Source organism: Crotalus tigris, unplaced genomic scaffold (genome assembly GCF_016545835.1).
Source record: "Crotalus tigris isolate CLP2741 ecotype Arizona unplaced genomic scaffold, ASM1654583v1 scf7180000019065.834497, whole genome shotgun sequence".
In the NCBI taxonomy this organism is placed as follows: Eukaryota; Metazoa; Chordata; class Lepidosauria; order Squamata; family Viperidae; genus Crotalus; species Crotalus tigris.
In genome coordinates this window covers 675,022-693,966 of record NW_024097356.1, presented here as the reverse complement: position 1 = coordinate 693,966, position 18,945 = coordinate 675,022, and the positions used below count along the sequence as shown (strand labels likewise).

Here is an 18,945-nt window from a genome sequence, read left to right as displayed (position 1 = left end):
ACCTACAGATCTGGTGGGGTGGGCAGAGACCAGAAGCCGCCTGGCCCCGGGCCTTGTGGGGCTGTAAAAGTGACAACCAGCACCTTGAACTGCATCCGGAAGCCCACTGGGAGCCAGCGCAGTCACGGAGCAGTGAGTTAACGTAAGGATACCATAGTGTGCCCAAAACGGTACAGGAGGCTGTGTTGTGGACCAGGTGAAGCTTCTCAATGCTGTATGTCTACAGAGATTCTCCCCACAATCATCCAGGTTGTGGTTGTCCCAAAGGAGTTTTTTCCAAAAGGCAACTGGACTTTATTTTTTTCCTTGAAGACATAATTGCTTCTCATCCAAGAAGATTCCTGGGATGAGAAGCGAAACGTCTTCAAGGGGAAAAAATGAAGAAAGTCCCACCTTTGGAACTTCCAAATCCTCCTATTGGGCAGCCTCGTGTAGAGCCTGGGGTTTTGCATTTGGATAGGACAAATGGAAGCCCAAATCTGGGCTGGGGGGAAAGTCCCTCTCTGGGCACCGGTCCAAGTGAAAGAGATCTCGGTGCGTCCTTGTTTAGCCAAAGTTAAACATAACCCATCAGCATGACGCAGCTGCTAAAAAGTCTAATGCTGTCTTTGGGTACATTAATAGGACATAAAGTTCAGACCATAGGAAGTAATTGTCGTTCTCTACTCTGTGTGGGTCAGGCCGCAGTTGCGGTCCTGCCTGGCTGCCCTTTTTGAACGGTGGTGTCCAGGACAGATCAAGTTTAGAGCCAGGCCAGCCAGCAAGAAGAGAACAATTAACCAGGGGAACAGCTTGCCTGCAGAAGTTGTGGGTGCTCCATCACTGGAGGCTTTCAATAAAAGATTGGACAACTGATAGGGTCTCCTGCTGAGCAGGGGGTTGGACTAGAAGACCCCCCCAAGGTCCCTTCCAACCTGGTTATTCTATGTTCTGAGCTAAATGAGGGTTTGGAAACCAAGTCCTATGAGGAGCAGCTAATGGATCTGGTATGTTTTGTCTACAGAGGAGAGCTGAGGAGACATGTCTACAGATTCCCGATTGATTCCTAGCTAAAAGAGGAAGTCTTTAAACTCTGAGTCCATACTCAAAGCCACCAGGAGTCCCAAACCATTGAGGTCTTGAGGTTCCTCATGATGCCAAGAACTAAGAAAAGGAACAGGAGTACATTTTACAATAAGAAGAGGACATTGATGACCTGGGAGGACAAAACTGAACCAATGATCAGGCTGAGCTCCATTCTTTAAATTAGTCTGTAAGCTCTCATGTTGTAACCTGTCTGAGTAAACTCAAACATTCTCCTACTTCAAGCGACTGCAGATATTTTCCAAAGTACATAACAGTCCTTATTCACCTCTGTGGCTTCCTAACATGGCTGTATCAGATGTTCCTGTAGGAAGTGTGTCAGCTGTCACAGTGTTCAACAACAGCAGCCTGAACCTGCCAACCTTCGTCCTGACTGGAATTCCTGGGATGGAGGCGAAGAACGCTTGGATGGCCTTCCTCCTCTTTGTGCTCTCTGTCTCCACGCTGCTTGGAAACAGCCTCATTCTCTTTGTCATCAAGAGCGACCGACGCCTTCAGGAACCCATGTACATCTTTCTTTCCATCCTGGCCTGCTCAGATTTGGGAGTCTCCCTGTCCACCTTCCCAACCATGCTGAGCGTTTACTGGTTGGACTCCAAGGACATCCTATTTAATGCTTGCATCACCCAAATGTTCTTCATCCACGCCTTTCACTGGCTGGAGTCTGGCATTCTGGTGGCCATGGCCTTCGACCGCCTGGTTGCAATCTGTGAGCCACTGAGATACCGAACTCTCTTCCCAAACACCGTTGTGGCAAAAATGGGAGTAGCCACTGCAGTTAGATGTATCTCTGTCTCCTTCCCGGTTCCCTTTCTGATTAAGCGTCTACGTTTCTGCAAATCCAGGAGACTTTCTCACACCTACTGTCTCCATCCCGACGTAATGAATCTGGCCTGTACAGACATTAAGGTCAATATCTTGTATGGGGTGGTCATCATCATTTTTACATTGGGGTTGGATGTGGTCATCATCCTCGCCTCGTACGTTGTGATTTTGAAGACGGTTCTAGGCATGGCATCCCACCAAGGACGTCTGAAGGCTCTGAACACTTGTGTCTCCCACGTTTGTGCCATCCTCATTTTTTACATCCCCATGATCTGCGTCAGTCTGCTCCATCGGTACGGGAAGCACCAGCACCCCCTGGTCCACCTGCTGATGGCCAACATCTACATTGTGGTCCCACCTCTCCTTAATCCCATCGTCTACAGCCTAAAGACCCAGCAGATTCGGAAGAGAATGTACAACATTTTTGCAAGGAAGAAAAGCAGGATTTTACGGTAGGAAATTCTGAGAGTAAGAAAAAAAAAGTCCTGGATTGCACTGAAACTGAAACCTTAAGGAAGAACAGAATACCAGATAAAGGGTTTCTAGAAAAGACTATAGAAACTCGTCTGTCGTAACTTTCCTATGTGACAGACTGATGGAGAACTTACCCCACAACATTTGAGAAGACCCTCCTGAAGCTCAGTGTTCCCCATCCCAGCTTTTGGGGAGCCAGACTAGCCTTGGATCTATTCCTCTGATTTGCTGTGGGATTCGATTCTTGTAGCCCATTTGAGGTTGACTTAATGTTTTGGTCTCCACACTATAAAAAAAGGTGTTGAGACTCTAGAAAGAGTGCAGAGAAGAGCAACAAAGAGGATTAGGGGACTGGAGGCTAAAGCATATGAGGAACAGTTGCTGGAATTGAGGATGTCTGGTTTAGAAGAGAAGGACGAGGGGGGACATGATAGCAGTGTTCCAGTGTCTCAGGGGCAGCCCCAAAGAAGAGGGAGTCAAGCTATTCTCCAAAGCGCCTGAAGGCAGGACGAGAAGCAACGGATGGAAACTCATCAAGGAGAGAAGCAACCTAGAACTAAGGAGAAACTTCCTGACAGTGAGGACAATTAACCAGTGGAACAACCTGCCTCCAGAAGTTGTAGGTCCTCCAACACTGGAGGTTTTTAAGAAGAGACTATACAGCCATCTGTCTGAAATGGTATAGGGTTTCCTGCCTGAGCTGGGGGGTGGAATAGAAGACCTCCAAGGTTCCTTCCAACTTTGTTGTTCTGTTTATTCAGTTTATTATAACGTGATGAAGAACAGTTAGACTTCCTTAGCTGCAGAGGCCCTGAACCCTAGACTTGAAAGGGCAGCCATGGGGCCCTCTCCCTGCTGGGGGGAGGGGGGCAAATTAAAACCTCCAGGCAGGGGAGCCCTCCCTACTTGGGGGTGCAGGAGGTCTTACACTCCATCGCTCCAGAGAGCTGCTGCCCCTCCTCAGTGGGACCCTCAGGATCTCCCTGCTACCTCTGCACGTTCTCTCCCCAGTTCCCCTCTGCCCCTCTCTTCTCCAAGACTCCCCCATCCAGGGGGGCTCAGGTGCTGGAGGGAGCTGGCAGCCCACCCCCAGGCTCTTTCCCTGACCCAGCTTTTGAGCTCCCCAGACAGTCCCAAGTGGAGCAGAGCTTTACCAACTGGAGCCCAGACACCCTTCCGGTTCACATTATTTTCATTTATTTATAGAAAAATCCCTGCTCTTCCTTTCTCCCTTACAAGGACTTCGGGCAATCCACCCTCCGCTTTAAAAATAGCAGCAGCAGCAGCAGTTCGGCCTTTGTGGACTGCAGGACAGGCTCTCTCCGTCCAGGGGCAGGAAGGGATGGCCTCACACTGGACATTAGCAGCCTGCCTGGGGGGGGGCAAGGGCAGCTGGTAGGGGGGGTGTCCCAGAAGTGTAGGGGGGGCAAAGTCAAGATAGCAGCCACAAATGGTCCCACTTCCACAGACACCCGGCAGTGGCAGTGGGCAGGGAAGGACAGCCCACGATGGGGGTCTGTCTGGAGTACCCCTACTTTGGGGAGAAATGCTAGCTCTGCATTCACCGGCAGGGCTGAGAGGTCAAAGGGGACCCCCCCCCTCCCTCCTCTCCCTCGTGTCTCTAGCCTCCTATTTCCAAGGAAGTTCAGGCTTTTCTAGTGTCACAAACAAAACTACTCCGTTGCGTGTTTCCCCTGGGAACGCTCCTCCTCCTCGTCAGCCAGCCTGGAACCCCTCCAAGCGACGGGAGAAAACGGCCATCGCAGCAGGACAGCTGGGCAGGAAGAAGAAGAAGCCACAGAAATGTCTGAGCCTTCAGTGGTGCTGATGAGGTTGTGGTTTGGCCACCCTCTGTGCCACCTACACACACTTTTTTCACACCCGTCTTCCACGCTCCTCTCGCACAGGGGAAGCCCAGCGCCTCTGGGTGCCTGGTGGGGAGGGGCCCCCACAGCCTTCCTACCTGGTGCCCCAAAGGTGCTTTTCAAAAGGCTTTGCTGGGGTTTTTTCCTTGAAAAGCGTCTTCTCCTCCAAGAAGTTCTTGGAAGAGACGAGAAACATTTCCAGTTGCTTTTCGGAAAGGCACCTTTGGGGCAACCATGATTTGGATGGCTAAGAATCTCCATAAACCAGGGGTAGGTAATCTTGGCTCTTTTATGACTCGTGCACTTCAACTCCCAGAATTCCTGAGCTAGCATGGGGAAACTATGGCTTCTTTATGACTCGTGGACTTCAATTCCCAGAATTCCTGAGCCAGCCTTGCTGAGGGGAAAGGGAGAGGTTTCCAAGCTGAGCCATGCTGGCTGAGGAATTCTGGGAGTTGAGGTCCACGAGTCATGAGGGGGCCAAAGTTCCCTCATGCTGGATGAGGAATTCTGGGAGTTGAAGTCCACGAGTCATGAAGGGGCCATAGTTCCCCCATGCTGGCTCAGGAATTCTGGGAGTTGAAGTCCGCAAGTCATGAAGGGGCCATAGTTCCCCCATGCTGGCTCAGGAATTCTGGGAGTTGAAGTCTACCAGTCATGAAGGGGCCAAGGTTCCCCCATGCTGGCCTAGGAATTCTGGGAGTTGAAGTCCACGAGTCATGAAGGGGCCATAGTTCCCCCATGCTGGCTGAGGAATTCTGGGAGTTGAAGTCCACGAGTCATGAAGGGGCCATAGTTCCCTCATGCTGGATGAGGAATTCTGGGAGTTGAAGTCCGCAAGTCATGAAGGGGCCATAGTTCCCCCATGCTGGCTCAGGAATTCTGGGAGTTGAAGTCTACCAGTCATGAAGGGGCCAAGGTTCCCCCATGCTGGCCTAGGAATTGTGGGAGTTGAAGTCCACGAGTCATGAAGGGGCCATAGTTCCCCCATGCTGGCTGAGGAATTCTGGGAGTTGAAGTCCACGAGTCATGAAGGGGCCATAGTTCCCCCATGCTGGCTGAGGAATTCTGGGAGTTGAAGTCCACAAGTCATAAAAGAGCCAAGGTGACCTACCCCTGCCATAGACAGTTGGGGAGTTGTGTTCCAACCTGGAACCAAGGAGAAACTTCCTGATAGGGAGAATAATTAGCCAGTGGAACAGCTTGCCTCCAGAAGTTGTAGGTGCTCCATCACTGGAGGTTTTTAAGAAGAGATTGGACAGCTACTTCTTCAGAATGGTACAAAGTCTCCTGCGTGAGCAGGGGGTTGGACTAGAAGACCTCCAAGGTCCCCTCCAACTCTGTTATTCTGTTCTGTTCTGGTTCCGCCACCCCCAGGACTGACTAAGCTCTTCTCTGCCGAGCCTCCCAGTTGGGACCCTCTAGGTCAGTGTTTCTCAACCTTGACAATTTTAAGGCATGTGGACTTCAATTCCCAGAATTCCACAGCCAGCAACGCTGGCTGTGGAATTCTGGGAATTGAAATCCACATGCCTTAAAATTGTCAAGGTTGAGAAACACTGCTCTAGGTGGCTGAGCACACAGACCCCTCCCCTCTTCCAGCTGCCCTTCACCTGTGGGATTGATCAAAACTGAAGGGAAAGGTCAGGCTGGCCAGCTGGCCTTTCCTTCCTGGAGCCTCTCCTCCTCAAGGAACGTCCGGTCAGCTTCCCCCCCCCTCCATGGGATTATGGGAGACGGGGGGCGTGACCCCCAGGCCCTTGCAGGGACTTGCTCATGGCAGGAGAAAGGGGCTCCAGGTGACCAAGGCAGAAGAAGACGGGGATCCCGACCTCCGAGAACTCATGGGCAGGGGACGATCCTATGTCAGGCGCAAAGGACCACTAGTTAAGTTGCAGTACAGAAAATTGATCCATAGTTCTCAACGTACAAAGGTTCATTTAGTGACCACTCAAAATTACGACAGCACTGAAAAAAGTGACTTATGTGCGTTTTCCACACTTACGACCGTTGCTGCATCCCCATGGTCACGTGATCAGAATTCGGACCCTCGGCAACTGGTTCATACTTATGACCGTTGCAGTGTCCTGGGCTCGTGTGATCCTCCTTTTGCGAACTTCTGACAAGGGGAGCCAGATTCACTTAACAACCAGTTGTTACTAACTTAACAACTGCAGTGGTTCATTTAAAAACTGTGGCAAGAATGTCATTAAATAGGGCAAAGCAAATGTCTCACTTAACAACATAATTTCAGGCTCAGTTGTAAGTCAAGGACTACCTGTATTCAAGCCGATACACAAAAATCTGGGCAATTAATGTTCAATACTGAATTGGCGGCAGGTGAGAGTCAACGGAGTTCAAGAGGGGGGTGGACTTGGATCCTTTGTGGCCACTTAAGGACTCTAAGCTGGTGACCTGTTTAACTCCGCCACCCCTCAGCTCTGCCTGTTGTTCTCCTACATCCGGCTGCCGAGAGGTCATCATCCTAGGCGGGGCTGCTGGCCAAGGGACAGAGCTGGTCATCTCCTGCGTTTGCCAATCAGGGGGCTGAGGAGGTCGGCAGCTGGGTGACAATGGCCAGATCCCAGGCCATTTCCGAGCATTTCATCCAAGAAAATCCCGGAGGTTCATCTTCCAATAAATCCAACTCAAATGTCAAAGCTAAATAAACAGTGGAGGATTGGCTGGATCAGGAAGCTACAAGATCCGTTTTACGTTCCCAGGAATGGGAATTGCCCACCCAGAGGTCCCCTCGGGGCTGCATGGCCGAGCTGGGGATGTCCCCCAGCCCCTATTCCCCACCCCACCCCAGATTCCTCTCCCTGTCCCAAGGGGAAGCCAGGGGAAGACCCGTAGAGCGCATTCTGGCCTCTAGGGAGGAACTTTAGTCACTTCTGGGAAGAGGGCTCGGCACGCCAGCGGCTGACCCGGCTTTTCTTCTAGGACACCCAGAAACGTCCTCAGAATTCCCACAGCAGGAGAGTTCAAGCATTGGCCGTCATCCCTCCTTGGTGACTAATCCTCCGCTCACAGCTTTTCCAGCCCCCAGCACGTCTCAGGAGCAGCTTTGGGGGTTTTCTATCTCTGTATAGAAAAACCAGGGAAGTAAAATTAAGGGTGGGGGGGAGCCCTGCATCAAATGAGTCTAAAGCAGAATCCAAGGGCTGGAAGGGACATATTGGGGGTCCCTTCCACGTTGATCAGCCCCACAAGTAGGGAATGGCAACTGGGGGGATCTGTGTGCTCAGCCACCCAGAGGGTCCCATGCTCCCTTCCAGCTGGGAGGCTCAGCAGAGAAGAGCCTACTCAGTCCTCGGGGAGAGGGGAGGAAAACAAAACAGAGTAACAGAGCTGGAAGGGACCTTGAGGTCATCTAGCCCAACCCCCTGCTCAAGCCAGGAGACCCTATGCCAGGGGTAGGCCACCTTGGCTCTTTTATGACTCGTGGACTTCAACTCCCAGAATTCCTGAGCCAGCCATGCTGAGGGGGAAGGGAGAGGTTGCCAAGCTGAGCCAGGAATTCTGGGAGTTGAAGTCCGCAAGTCATGAAGGGGCCAAAGTTCCCCCATGCTGGCTCAAGAATTCTCACTTGTCTTGAGATGATATAGGTTCTCCTGCCTGAGCAGAAGGCTGGACTAGAAGACCTCCAAGGTCCCTTCCAGCTCTATTCTGTTCTATTCTGTTCTATTCTATTCTATTCTATTCTGTTCTGTTCTGTTCTGTTCTATTCTACTCTGTAATTCTATTCTATTCTATTCCATTCCATTCCATTCTATTCCATTCCATTCTGTAATTCTATTCTATTCTGTTCTGTTCTATTCTGTTCTATTCTATTCTATTCTGTTCTATTCTATTCTATTCTATTCCATTCCATTCTGTAATTCTATTCTATTCTGTTCTGTTCTATTCTATTCTATTCTATTCTATTCTATTCTATTCTATTCCATTCCATTCCATTCTGTAATTCTATTCTATTCTATTCTATTCTATTCTATTCTATTCCATTCCATTCCATTCCATTCCATTCCATTCTATTCCATTCCATTCCATTCTATTCTATTCTATTCTATTCTATTCCATTCCATTCTGTAATTCTATTCTATTCTATTCTGTTCTGTTCTGTTCCGTTCCGTTCTGTTCTGTTCTATTCTATTCCATTCCATTCTGTAATTCTATTCTATTCTATTCTATTCTATTCTATTCCATTCCATTTTATTCTATTCTATTCTATTCTATTCTATTCTATTCTATTCTATTCTATTCTCTATTCCATATTTTGTATTCTATTCTATTCTATTCTATTCTAAATTCTCTTCGGGGCTGCGTGGGAAATGGCAGCCTGTGTCTCTGAGAGGTTTGTTCGGCTTGAGGTGGTTCCTCTTGAGTTCCAGATGCCTAAAGTAGCTCGGGATGGGCTACTCCCTCCCTGGGCCCTGCCCTTCTTGGGTGGGACCTTCCCAGCAGTGACAAATTGGTCCCCTGGGGGGGGAGGGGGGCTGACCTTGAGAAGGCTCCACCGAGGCATCCTCCACAACCGCCAGAGAGCCCTCGCCTTCTCCAGCCACACCACGGGCCTCCTGCGGGGGAGCGGGGAGGGTCCTCCTCAGGGAGAAGATCTGGGTGGGGCCAGGACGGGGGTCTTAGCAGTGGAGCTGAGGAGCTTGTGAAGCTGGACTTGGAGACTCCGAGGGCCTTCATGGAGGATGCATGCTAAAGGCACCCGGGAAGGAAGGAAGGAAGGAAGAATTTACTGGGGGAATTCAAATTGCCAGCCGCGCACGGGGAGAGACGGGGGGGGGGAAATGATCTTGCAAGGTAAGATGCTTTAATAACAATTTCAGTTCTGCAAGTTTTCTGGGTTTGTGTCTGCAGGTGTGTCTGAGAGAGAGACAGAGAGAGAGAGAAAGAGAGACAGAAGAACAGAACAACAGAATAAGGGAAGGGACCTTGGAGGTCATCTAGTCCAACCCCCTGCTCAGGCAGGAAACCCTATACCATTTCAGACAAATGGCTGTCCAGTCTCTTCTTAAAAACTTCCAGGGTTGGAGCATTCACCGCTTCTGGAGGCAGGTGGTTCCACTGGTTAATTGTTCTCACTGTCAGGAAGTTTCTCCTTAGTTCCAGGTTGCTTCTCTCCTGGATGAGTTTCCACCCGTTGCTTCTTGTCCTGCCTTCGGGCACTTTGGAGAAGAGGTGGACCCCCCCCCTCTTCGTTGGGGCAGCCCCTCAGACATTGGAACACAGCTAGCATTCTACAGTTGCATATATTTGGGGGGGGGTTACATTTTTGCAGCCATTCATGTTTACTTGCAACTTGTCATCTGCTGATTGATATCAGAAAGGAAACGGTGGCTAGAACTGCACAACTCTCAGTGCCGGGTGGGGGAGGGGGAGGGCTGTTGTGGTGTGATTGTGGCTTAGTGTGGCTCCTCTCACGCCTACCTCTTCCTGCCCCACTTTTTCCTTCAACAACAGTCCTGTGGGGTGTGTGAGTGTGGCCCAGAGAGTTTCCAGGCCCGCGGTTGGAACTGAACGTGGGTCTCTTGAATCGTCCCCCCCCCGCCCCCCACCACCACCACACACTGCCTTGACTTACAATGCTTCATTTAGTGACCGTTCAAAGTTACAAAGGGGACTTAAGATTGTTTTTCACATTGATGGCCGCTACACCCTCCCCCCCCCAGTCTCGTGATCAGAATTCAGGCGCTCGGCAACCGACTCGTATTTATGACCGTTGCAGCGTCCCAGGGCCGCGTGATCCCCTTTTGTGACCACCCGAAAAGCAAAGTCAAGGGGGGGGAGCCAGATTCACTTAACAACCGTGTTGCTAACTTAACAACTGCAGTGATTCACTTAAAAACTGTGGCAAGAAAGGCCGTAAAATGGGACAAAACTCACTTAACAACGATGTCTGGCTTAGCAACGGAGATTTTGGGCTAACCTGTGGTTGTAAGTCAAGGGCTACCTGTAAGATGTGGCTCCAGCCCATGGTGGCTTAGCAATTCAAGCCATAGCTTAGCCGGTCAATCGGTTGCACAGAGGTCTCTATGGGCCCCAGGGACCGCCCTCCCTCTTCCTGACCCCCTCCTGGCTGCTGTCCGTCACCCCGCGAGCCAGGGGGCCCGGGGCTCCCTGCTGGGCCCCCCTGCAAGGGCTGGCACTCTTTTCTGGGGGGTGAGCAAAGAGCAGGTAGCTTCCCGTATCAGCCTGTCTCCTTGCAGTTCCAACTCTGCCTTCTTTCCTTTCCGCAGACTTGAGCCCCGGAGCCCCGGATGCCACCCTGGCGATGCCCTTCAGGAATGGAAGCCTTGGCAGCCCCTCCCCCTTCACCCTGAGGGGCTTGCCCGGCCTGGAAGCTGCCCACTTCTGGCTGGCGTTCCCCCTGTGTGCCATGTACGTGGTGGCCCTGGTGGGCAACTCCGTCGTGGTGCTGGTGATAAAAACGGAGCCTACCCTCCACACGCCCATGTACTTCTTCCTGGGCATGCTGGCAGGGGTGGACTTGGCGCTGGCCTCCTGCACGATGCCCAGGCTCCTTTCTCTCTTCTGGCTTGATGCCAAGGAGATCGCCTACCGGACCTGCCTGCTCCAGATGTTCTTCATCCACTCCCTCTCGGGCATGGAGTCCACCATCCTGCTGGCCATGGCCGTGGATCGGTACGTGGCCATCTGCCGCCCGCTCCAGTACTCCACCATCCTCACCAACTCTGTGACGGTCAAAGTGGGCATCGTGGCTCTGGTGAGAGGGGTGGCCTTCTTCCTCCCTCTACCCTTCCTCATCAACCGGCTGACCATCTGCAACAACCGGGGTCTTCGGCATTCCTACTGCCTCCACCAAGACATGATGAACCTGGCGTGTGACGAAAACACCCTGAACAGCGTCTACGGCCTGGTGGCCATTAGCCTGGTGATGGGCCTGGACTTCCTGCTCATCCTGGTCTCCTACCTGCTGATCCTGAAGGCCGTCCTGGGGCTGAGCTCCTGGGAGCAGCGCCTCCGGGCTTCTGGCACCTGCGTGGCCCACCTCTGCATGGTGCTGGCCTTCTACGTGCCCCTGATCGGCCTCTCTGTCATTCACCGGTACAGGAAGGACGCGCCTCTCCTGCTCCAGGCCCTCATGGGCAACATCTACCTCCTGGTTCCACCTGTGCTCAACCCCATCGTCTATGGGGCCAGGACTAAAGACATCCGAAAACGGGTCTTAAAGTACATGAGACTCAGCAGGGACAGGGAGCCTCACTGAAGCCAGTTGTGTGTAGAGAACTAAGTGGGTTTGGGCTTTCTTATTCCCGGGGGGGGCAGATGGACACTGACCACATCTGGAGTCCATTGGGTCCCAAGTCAGCTGCCACCTTCCACAGGTCCCTGCAGCCTTCCTGTTGCGGTGGCCAAAATCCTAATTTTTGACCTCCTTGTGGAGGCTGAAACTGCTTCCCCAATCCCTGGATTGCGCAAACTGACCCTAGGATGGACCTTACTAGCCCTTCTTCTGCACCTTTGCTCACCACAGCTGGACCCACAGCTTCTTCTAAGATGCCTGCATGTCCCTGTCCCCCATTATCAGAGGAGGCCTCATCACCCCAGAAGAAGATCTCCAGGGGATCAACTGATAATCCTCCAGCTTCTCTGTAAAATTAATCATTAAATGATGATGATGATGATGATGATAAAAAGGAGGAGGAGGAGGAGGGCTTCAGAACCTGTGAAATCAGAGAGATCCATTGGCCTCTACTGAAGCTTCTGTCTCTTGCTTGAGGTCCACGCACTATGAAGGATTGAGATATGGTGGTCAGGGAAAGATGTTGGTTGAAAAGGGACCTCCTTGAGGGGCTGGCAGGGAGCAGCTTGGAAGAGTGGTCCTCTGCCTCTTTTCTAAGGACCACTTCCTCCTGGACTGGACACGACCTCGAAGGCTGCAGGAACTCCAGAACTTAATTGCAGAACTTCCTAAACTGAGGGCTCCTTTTCTGGGATGACATTGAACAAAGTGAAGGCCATCCAGAAATGTTTTATGTCCACCTAAGAATAAACCTCCTTCCAGTTGGCCTCTGTTTGGCTCTGCTTAGAAGTGTGTCTATCCTGTCTAGCACAGTTGAGGACGGAGGTACCTCACAGCTCCCAGGAAGATCACACACCTGTGTCTGTGGTTAGAACAATTAACCAGTGGAACAGCTTGCCACCAGAAGTTGTGGGTGCTCCATCACTGGAGGCTTTTAAGAAGAGATTTGACAACGCATTTGTCTGAAATGGCATAGGGTCCTGCTTCAGCAGGGGGCTGGACTAGAAGACCTCCAAGGTCCCTTCCAACTCTGGTGTTCTGTCCCAATCCTTTCAGAGTGGGGTTCCCAGGAGTGGTGTCACCATATCGGTGGCCTCCGTGCAATCCAATTCCTCAAATGGGGTGTTTTTCTTCTTTCCACTTCCCATTTCTGAATATTGAGAAGTGAATAATATGAAGATGACCCATCCGTCTTTCCATCTGTCCATTAGGGTAACCTGAGCACAACAGGGCCAATTTTAATAATAATAGTAGTAAAGTTGGAAGGGACCTTGGAGGTCATCTAGTCCAACCCCCTGCTCGGGCAGGAAACCCTACACCATTTCGGACAAATGGCTGTCCAGTCTCTTTTTAAAAACTTCCAGTGTTGGAGCATTTACTGCTTCTGGAGGCAGGTGGTTCCACTGATTGTGGCAGGAGATGCTGGCTAAAGAAAGAACTGGCCGCTAGTCGGCTGGGGGCCACCAAGGTAAAGACTTCCTTTCTCCTCCCCCCCAGGCATTGCCCAGGCACAGGGGGGAGGCAACTGGCAGCAGCTCCATGGTCTGTCCTGAGCCCCCCTCCCCATCCATGCAACGCTGAGTCAGGCAGGGGCAGCTTCTCTGGAGCTCTGCAACCCAGAGAGAGAGAGACCCATAAGCCATATAAGACCCATAGGACCCCTATGGAGGAAAGGACTGGGGAGACCTCCAGAGGAAAAGTCTCCACGTTTTCCTTACGGACTTGTCCGCCTACCTGCCTGCGTAGAGCAGGGCTCTCCAACCTTGGCAGCTTTTAATGCTTGTGGACTTCAAGGGGTCCCCTTAAAGGGGATCCTGTGGACTTTTCAACCAGTGGTACGGGTACCACCTGTGGTACATTGGCACCTGGCAGGTGGTACGTGACCATCCTAGAAAAGTGGTAGCAGGGAATGAGCTGAACCAGTGGCAGCACCGCACAAGCCTGAGCGAGAGACGGCTGGAGTTGCAGGGCTGTCAGGGCTCAGTGGAAGCACCAGGATCAGCACCAGGATCCAGCTGGAGCTTGGCGCTGATCCTGGCACTTCTGCTGAGCCCAGAAGAAGCACCAATCAGCTGGAAAGCAGCACCGATCCTGGCGCTTCTGCTGAGCCCCGAAGAAGCGCCGATCAGCTGGAATGTTGCAGCCTCTCCAAGGTCTTGTGCTTTACATTCAGAGGCTTGGCAACGGATTCATATTTATGACGGTCACAGCGTCCCAGGGTCATGTGAAGTGACCAAAACCTGCTGCAACCACCCAGCAGATGGGGGGGGGAATAAAAACCAAACACCCCCCACCCCACCCCCGCTGCCAATCCTCAACAGAAATGCTCACAACAATGGAAACCTCGGACAGGAGGAAGAGCGCCGCCAAGTGGGCAGGCAGGTGTCTTGCTCGGCTGTGGCTTGGGGGGCACTTTTTTCAGTGCCATTGTAACTTTGAACGGTCACTGTAAGTCGAGGACTACCTGTACTTCATCACTTTTTTCCTTTTTTTAATCTTTTTTGGTCATCCAGTTTTTGTCCCCTTGCTAGGTGACTGGTGGTACTTGGATGTTGCCATATCCTAAAAGTGGTACAATGGGTGAAAAGGTTGAAAAGCCCTGGACTGGAGAACACTAGAAGCTGAAGTCCACAAGTTTTAAAAGTTGCCAAGCTTGGAGACCTCTAGTTTATAGCAAGAGTATAACTGGCTATTTTAAAACCAGCTCTGGGCGGCTTGCATCCAACAAAGCATAGAACATAGAATAATAGAGCTGGGAGGGATCTTGGAGGTCTTCTAGTCCAACCCCCTTCTCAACCAGGAGACCCTGGACCATCTCAGACAAAGAGGCTGTCCAGTTTCTTCTTAAAAGCCCCTGGCGTTGGAGCACCCACAACTTCTGGAGGCAAGTAGTTCCCCTGGTTAATTTCTCCTTCGTTCTAGGTTGCTTCTGTCCTTCATTCGTTTCCACCCGTTGTTTCCTGCCTTGCCTTGTGGTAGTTTGCAAAGTAGTCTGACCCTCTCGCATAAGGGCTCCTTGAATATTTTTTTAATGCAGGGGTAGTCAACCTTGGCTCTTTTATGACTTGTGGACTTCAATTCCCAGAATTCCTGAGCCAGCTAAGCTGGCTCAGGAATTCTGGGAGTTGAAGTCCACGAGTCATAAAAGAGCCAAGGTTGACTACCCCTGGTTTAATGTATAGCAATCTCTGCAATCTTAAAACAAAATAAGGATGCATCTTCACGCCAGAGAAAGCCTTTGGCCCCCCCACTCAGGCACCCCGTCTTTGGCGTGGATAGGACCCTGGCACCTGAATTTGAGACAGAGAATTTTACCTTTGCGAAGGGGATTCTCTCCCCATGCGAAAATATGAATCACCAAGTAATTCAGGCGACGCAAAAACCATTTATTCAGGAGGCAGAGACAAGCTGTCACACCCCAAAAGAAATTTGCCTTGGCCGAGAAGGAGAAAAATAACACATTCTCCTGAAGTTAGAAAAGAGGCCGAGATGGCCAGGTTAGTTCATATATCACATTTTTTAAAAAAAATAATGGAGCCTAAACTTCCATACAGGGTTCTTAGACTAGTCTGCCTTCAGTCAAACTGGGATCTGAGCTGGAAATGGTAGAATGATTCGTCTTTATTTATGCGTAAATAACATTATAGCCTAGAAAATCAGTGAAAATAAATAAAAAGCATTGATCAAAGACGCTCCTTGCTACTGAGAATAATTACTCAAAGAGGTCATCATCTCTTCCCCCCCCCATCACCCCTCCACCCTTCCCAAGGCATCCCTGTTCTCATCCGCCCCTGGCCTCCCCCCTCCCACACTTGGAGAGGATGCTAGATACTGGGGGCTCTCTGCAAAGATTTTATTTATTTATTTTTAAAATTTATAAACCGCCCCACTCCCGCAGGACTCTGGGCGGCTAACAATAAAAACAACATAAAACATGACAAAACAAACAGTACGATAACAGTCATCCAGGGGTCAGATTTTATAAACCCCAGGCCTGCCGGAAAAGGGGATAAAGGGGAGGGGGCTTGTTTTCCGCCAGACCCTCATCTGGACAATGCACACTCCAGTCGGCCATAACTACAGCCACCGGCTATACCAGGGGTAGGCCACCTTGGCTCTTTTATGACTGGTGGACTTCAACTCCCAGAATTCCTGAGCCAGCCATGCTGAGGGGAAAGGGAGAGGTTTCCAAGCTGAGCCAGGCTGGCTGAGGAATTCTGGGAGTTGAAGTCCACGAGTCATAAAAGAGTCAAGGTTGCCTACCCCTGCTCAAATGCCTGAATTTTGATCATGTGACTGTGAGGAAAAAAATATTTAAATATTTAAACTAGGGGTCTTCAAACTTGGCTCTTTTATGACTCGTGGACTCCAACTCCCAAATTCCTGAGCCAGCCATGCTGAGGGGAAAGGGAGAGGTTTCCAAGCTGAGCCATGCTGGCTCAGGAATGCTGGGAGTTGAAATCTATGAATCATGAAGGGGCCAAAGTTTCCCCCATGCTGGCTCAGGAATTCTGGGGGTTGAAGTCCACGAGTCATGAAGGGGCCATAGTTCCCCCATGCTGGCTCAGGAATTCTGGGAGTTGAAGTCCATGAGTCATGAATGGGCCATAGTTCCCCCATGCTGGCTGAGGAATTCTGGGAGTTGAAGTCCACGAGTCATCAAGGAAGCCATAGTTCCTCCATGCTGGCTCAGGAATTCTGGGAGTTGAAGTCCATGAGTCATGAATGGGTCATAGTTCCCCCATGCTGGCTGAGGAATTCTGGGAGTTGAAGTCCACGAGTCATGAAGGGGCCATAGTTCCCCCATGCTGGCTGAGGAATTCTGGGAGTTGAAGTCCACGAGTCATGAATGGGTCATAGTTCCCCCATGCTGGCTGAGGAATTCTGGGAGTTGGTCCAGAAGTCATCAAGGAGGCCATGGTTCCCCTATGTTGGCGAGGAATCCTGGGAGTTGAAGTCCACAAGTCATGAAGGGGCCAAAGTTTTCCCCACGCTGGCTGAGGAATTCTGGGGGTTGAAGTCCACGAGTCATAAAAGAACCAAGGTTGACTACCCCTGGGTTATGCCCTGTCAGGCCCACAGGAGCTTCTCACATCCCAGCCTGGCTTGCAAAAAAGCCCCCCAGCCCCGTTGCAAAGTTTCCGCCCCCCAGGCTGGGAGGGTCCTGCCTCCAGAGGGTTAAAATCAGAAAGCAGCCCCTCGTGGTCAGTCGCGACCCTATCAAGGCGCCCGGATGACCCTGCCCGGAACACCTCAGTGCCAGCTACACAAATCAGCCCACCTTGCAAGGGCCCAGAGGAGGTTGTGACAAGGCCGGAAGAGAGCCCGGCTCTAACCCTGACCCTCCAGGGGAGGGGTCCGGGGGGGGGTCGCTCTGCCACCTGATGGTGCCCCGGCTCTAGAAAGCCAGAAGTGGGCTGGTCTTTGGAACAGAGGAGCCTTCTTTGGGGGGGCTCTCAGACACCCCCACTTATTTGTCTTTCTTTCTTTTCTCTCTCTCTCTCTCTCTCTCTCTCTCTCTCTCTCTCTCTTTCTTTCTTTCCTTCTTTCTTTCTTTCTTTCTTTCTATTAAATTTATATGCTGCCCATTTCATAGCCTACTTTCTGGACCAACCTGGCAAAGGCCACAAGGTGGAGAGAAATTCTTTATTCATAAATGTGTTGCCCTCTTTTCCCACCTTTGCTGAGAGAGACCAGCTGTGGCCATCCAGAGCAAGTTGACCCCCAACCCTGAGAGCCAAGCGGGGGTCCCCATCTCCCACTACCCCCCCCCCCGAAGGCCCCTCCAAATTCATCTTCGGCTGGGTCCCCACAGAATAGGAAGAAAACACCACCCAGGGCGACTCTCCCAAGCGACGCAAACTCAGAATATTGGTGTCATCTAGATATATTTTATTTCCCCAATTAAAACTGCTCCTCTCCGCTGAACCAGCTGGGGCTGGAGGCTGAGTCTGCTTGAGGAGAAGGGCTGGGCAGCCCTGCCTCTGCCGCCGTCCTGCACCTGCGGGCAAGGTGGCACCTGGAGGCCTCTGGGGAGCCCACCTCTCCCTTGGCCTTGCCCTGGTGGGAACCCCCCCCCTCAGAGGAGCCTATGAAAGCAGAGGAGGGGATCCTCTCCTCCCCACTTGGCTCCCCACTAACGGCAGCATCCTCCAGCTGATGCAGGCCTGGCCAGGGATAGAGGGAGGCAGGTCTGTGAGTCTGGCCTGCCCCCCCCCCATGCTGCTCCCCCCCCTTCTGCCCTGCCTTAGAAGGGGAAGGGAAGGGAAGGGAAGGAAAAGAAAGGAAAGGAAAGGAAAGGAAAGGACAGGACAGGACAGGACAGGACAGGACAGGACAGGACAGGAAAGGAAAGGGAGCGGAAGGGAAGGGAAGGGAAGGGAAGGAAGAGAGAAGGGAAGGAAGAGAGAAGGGAAGGGAAGGGAAGGAAGAGAGAAGAGAAGGAAGAGAGAAGGGAAGGGAAGGGAAGGAAGAGAGAAGAGAAGGAAGAGAGAAGGGAAGGGAAGGGAAGGAAGAGAGAAGAGAAGGAAGAGAGAAGGGAAGGGAGGGGAAGGGAAGGGAAAGGAAGGGAAGGAAGAGAGAAGAGAAGGAAGAGAGAAGGGAAGGGAAGGAAAAGAAAGGGAGGGGAAGGGAAGGGAAGGGAAAGGAAGGGAAGGAAGAGAGAAGGGAAGGAAGAGAGAAGGGAAGGGAAGGAAAGGAAAGGAAAGGAAAGGAAAGGAAAGGGAAGGGAAGGAAAGGAAAGGAAAGGAAAGGAAAGGAAAGGAAAGGAAAGGAAAGGAAAGGAAAGGAAAGGAAAGGAAAGGAAAGGGAGCGGAAGGGAAGGGAAGGAAGAGAGAAGCGAAGGGAGGGGAAGGGAAGGGAAGGGCTTTTGCAGCCAGCCAAGCCACCATGGGGCTTAAATTCTCTTCACCTTCAATTCTCCTTGTTTGCAGATGCTGAAAACAGATCCACTTTGGGACTTCCCAGGACAAAAGGTGAGCATGTTTTTCACCAGGTTTATGTTCAACTAGCAAAACGAGCCTTATCCAAACCATTGGGGGGGTGGGAAGGGGGTGGACAAGAGATAAGGCAGGTAAGAGGCCCCCAAAGGCAGGATAGAAGATCTAGAGGAGGGATGAAGAGGAGAAAGCCACATATTGTGGAAGGAACTGGGTAGCTTTTATTTCTCCCCTTGTCGACCAGAATGTCACCGGGGATGGGTTGATTTGCACAGGAGCCAATTTCAGAAGGATATTGGGAAACTAGGCGATATCTAGAGGGCCACAGAAGCAGTGATGGACATGGAGGCAAAGGTCTGTGAGAAAAGCTAGCAGGGTGGGTGTGTTTCACCTGGAAACACCTGGCGTAGAGGTTAGAGGATAAGCTTTTTCAAACCACAAACTTTCAGCTTCTTCTTGAGAACTCAACTAGGTAGCATCA

The 18,945-nt window shown here is 51.4% G+C and overlaps 2 protein-coding genes across 2 annotated transcripts; both read left to right on the top strand.

The window, feature by feature from the left end:
• The first annotated feature begins 1,368 nt into the window (after window positions 1–1,368).
• Window positions 1,369–2,364, top strand: LOC120315039 (olfactory receptor 51H1-like). The gene has a single exon (XM_039358710.1). The coding sequence runs from the start codon at window positions 1,369–1,371 to the stop codon at window positions 2,362–2,364; it is 996 nt and encodes a 331-aa protein (XP_039214644.1).
• A 6,390-nt stretch (window positions 2,365–8,754) lies between these two features.
• Window positions 8,755–12,432, top strand: LOC120315053 (olfactory receptor 51E2-like). The gene is made up of 2 exons (XM_039358725.1): window positions 8,755–9,062; window positions 10,499–12,432. Exons 1-2 carry the CDS (start codon window positions 8,951–8,953, stop codon window positions 11,488–11,490), a joined length of 1,104 nt encoding a protein of 367 aa, XP_039214659.1. The 5' UTR covers window positions 8,755–8,950; the 3' UTR covers window positions 11,491–12,432.
• The last annotated feature ends 6,513 nt before the right edge of the window (window positions 12,433–18,945 follow it).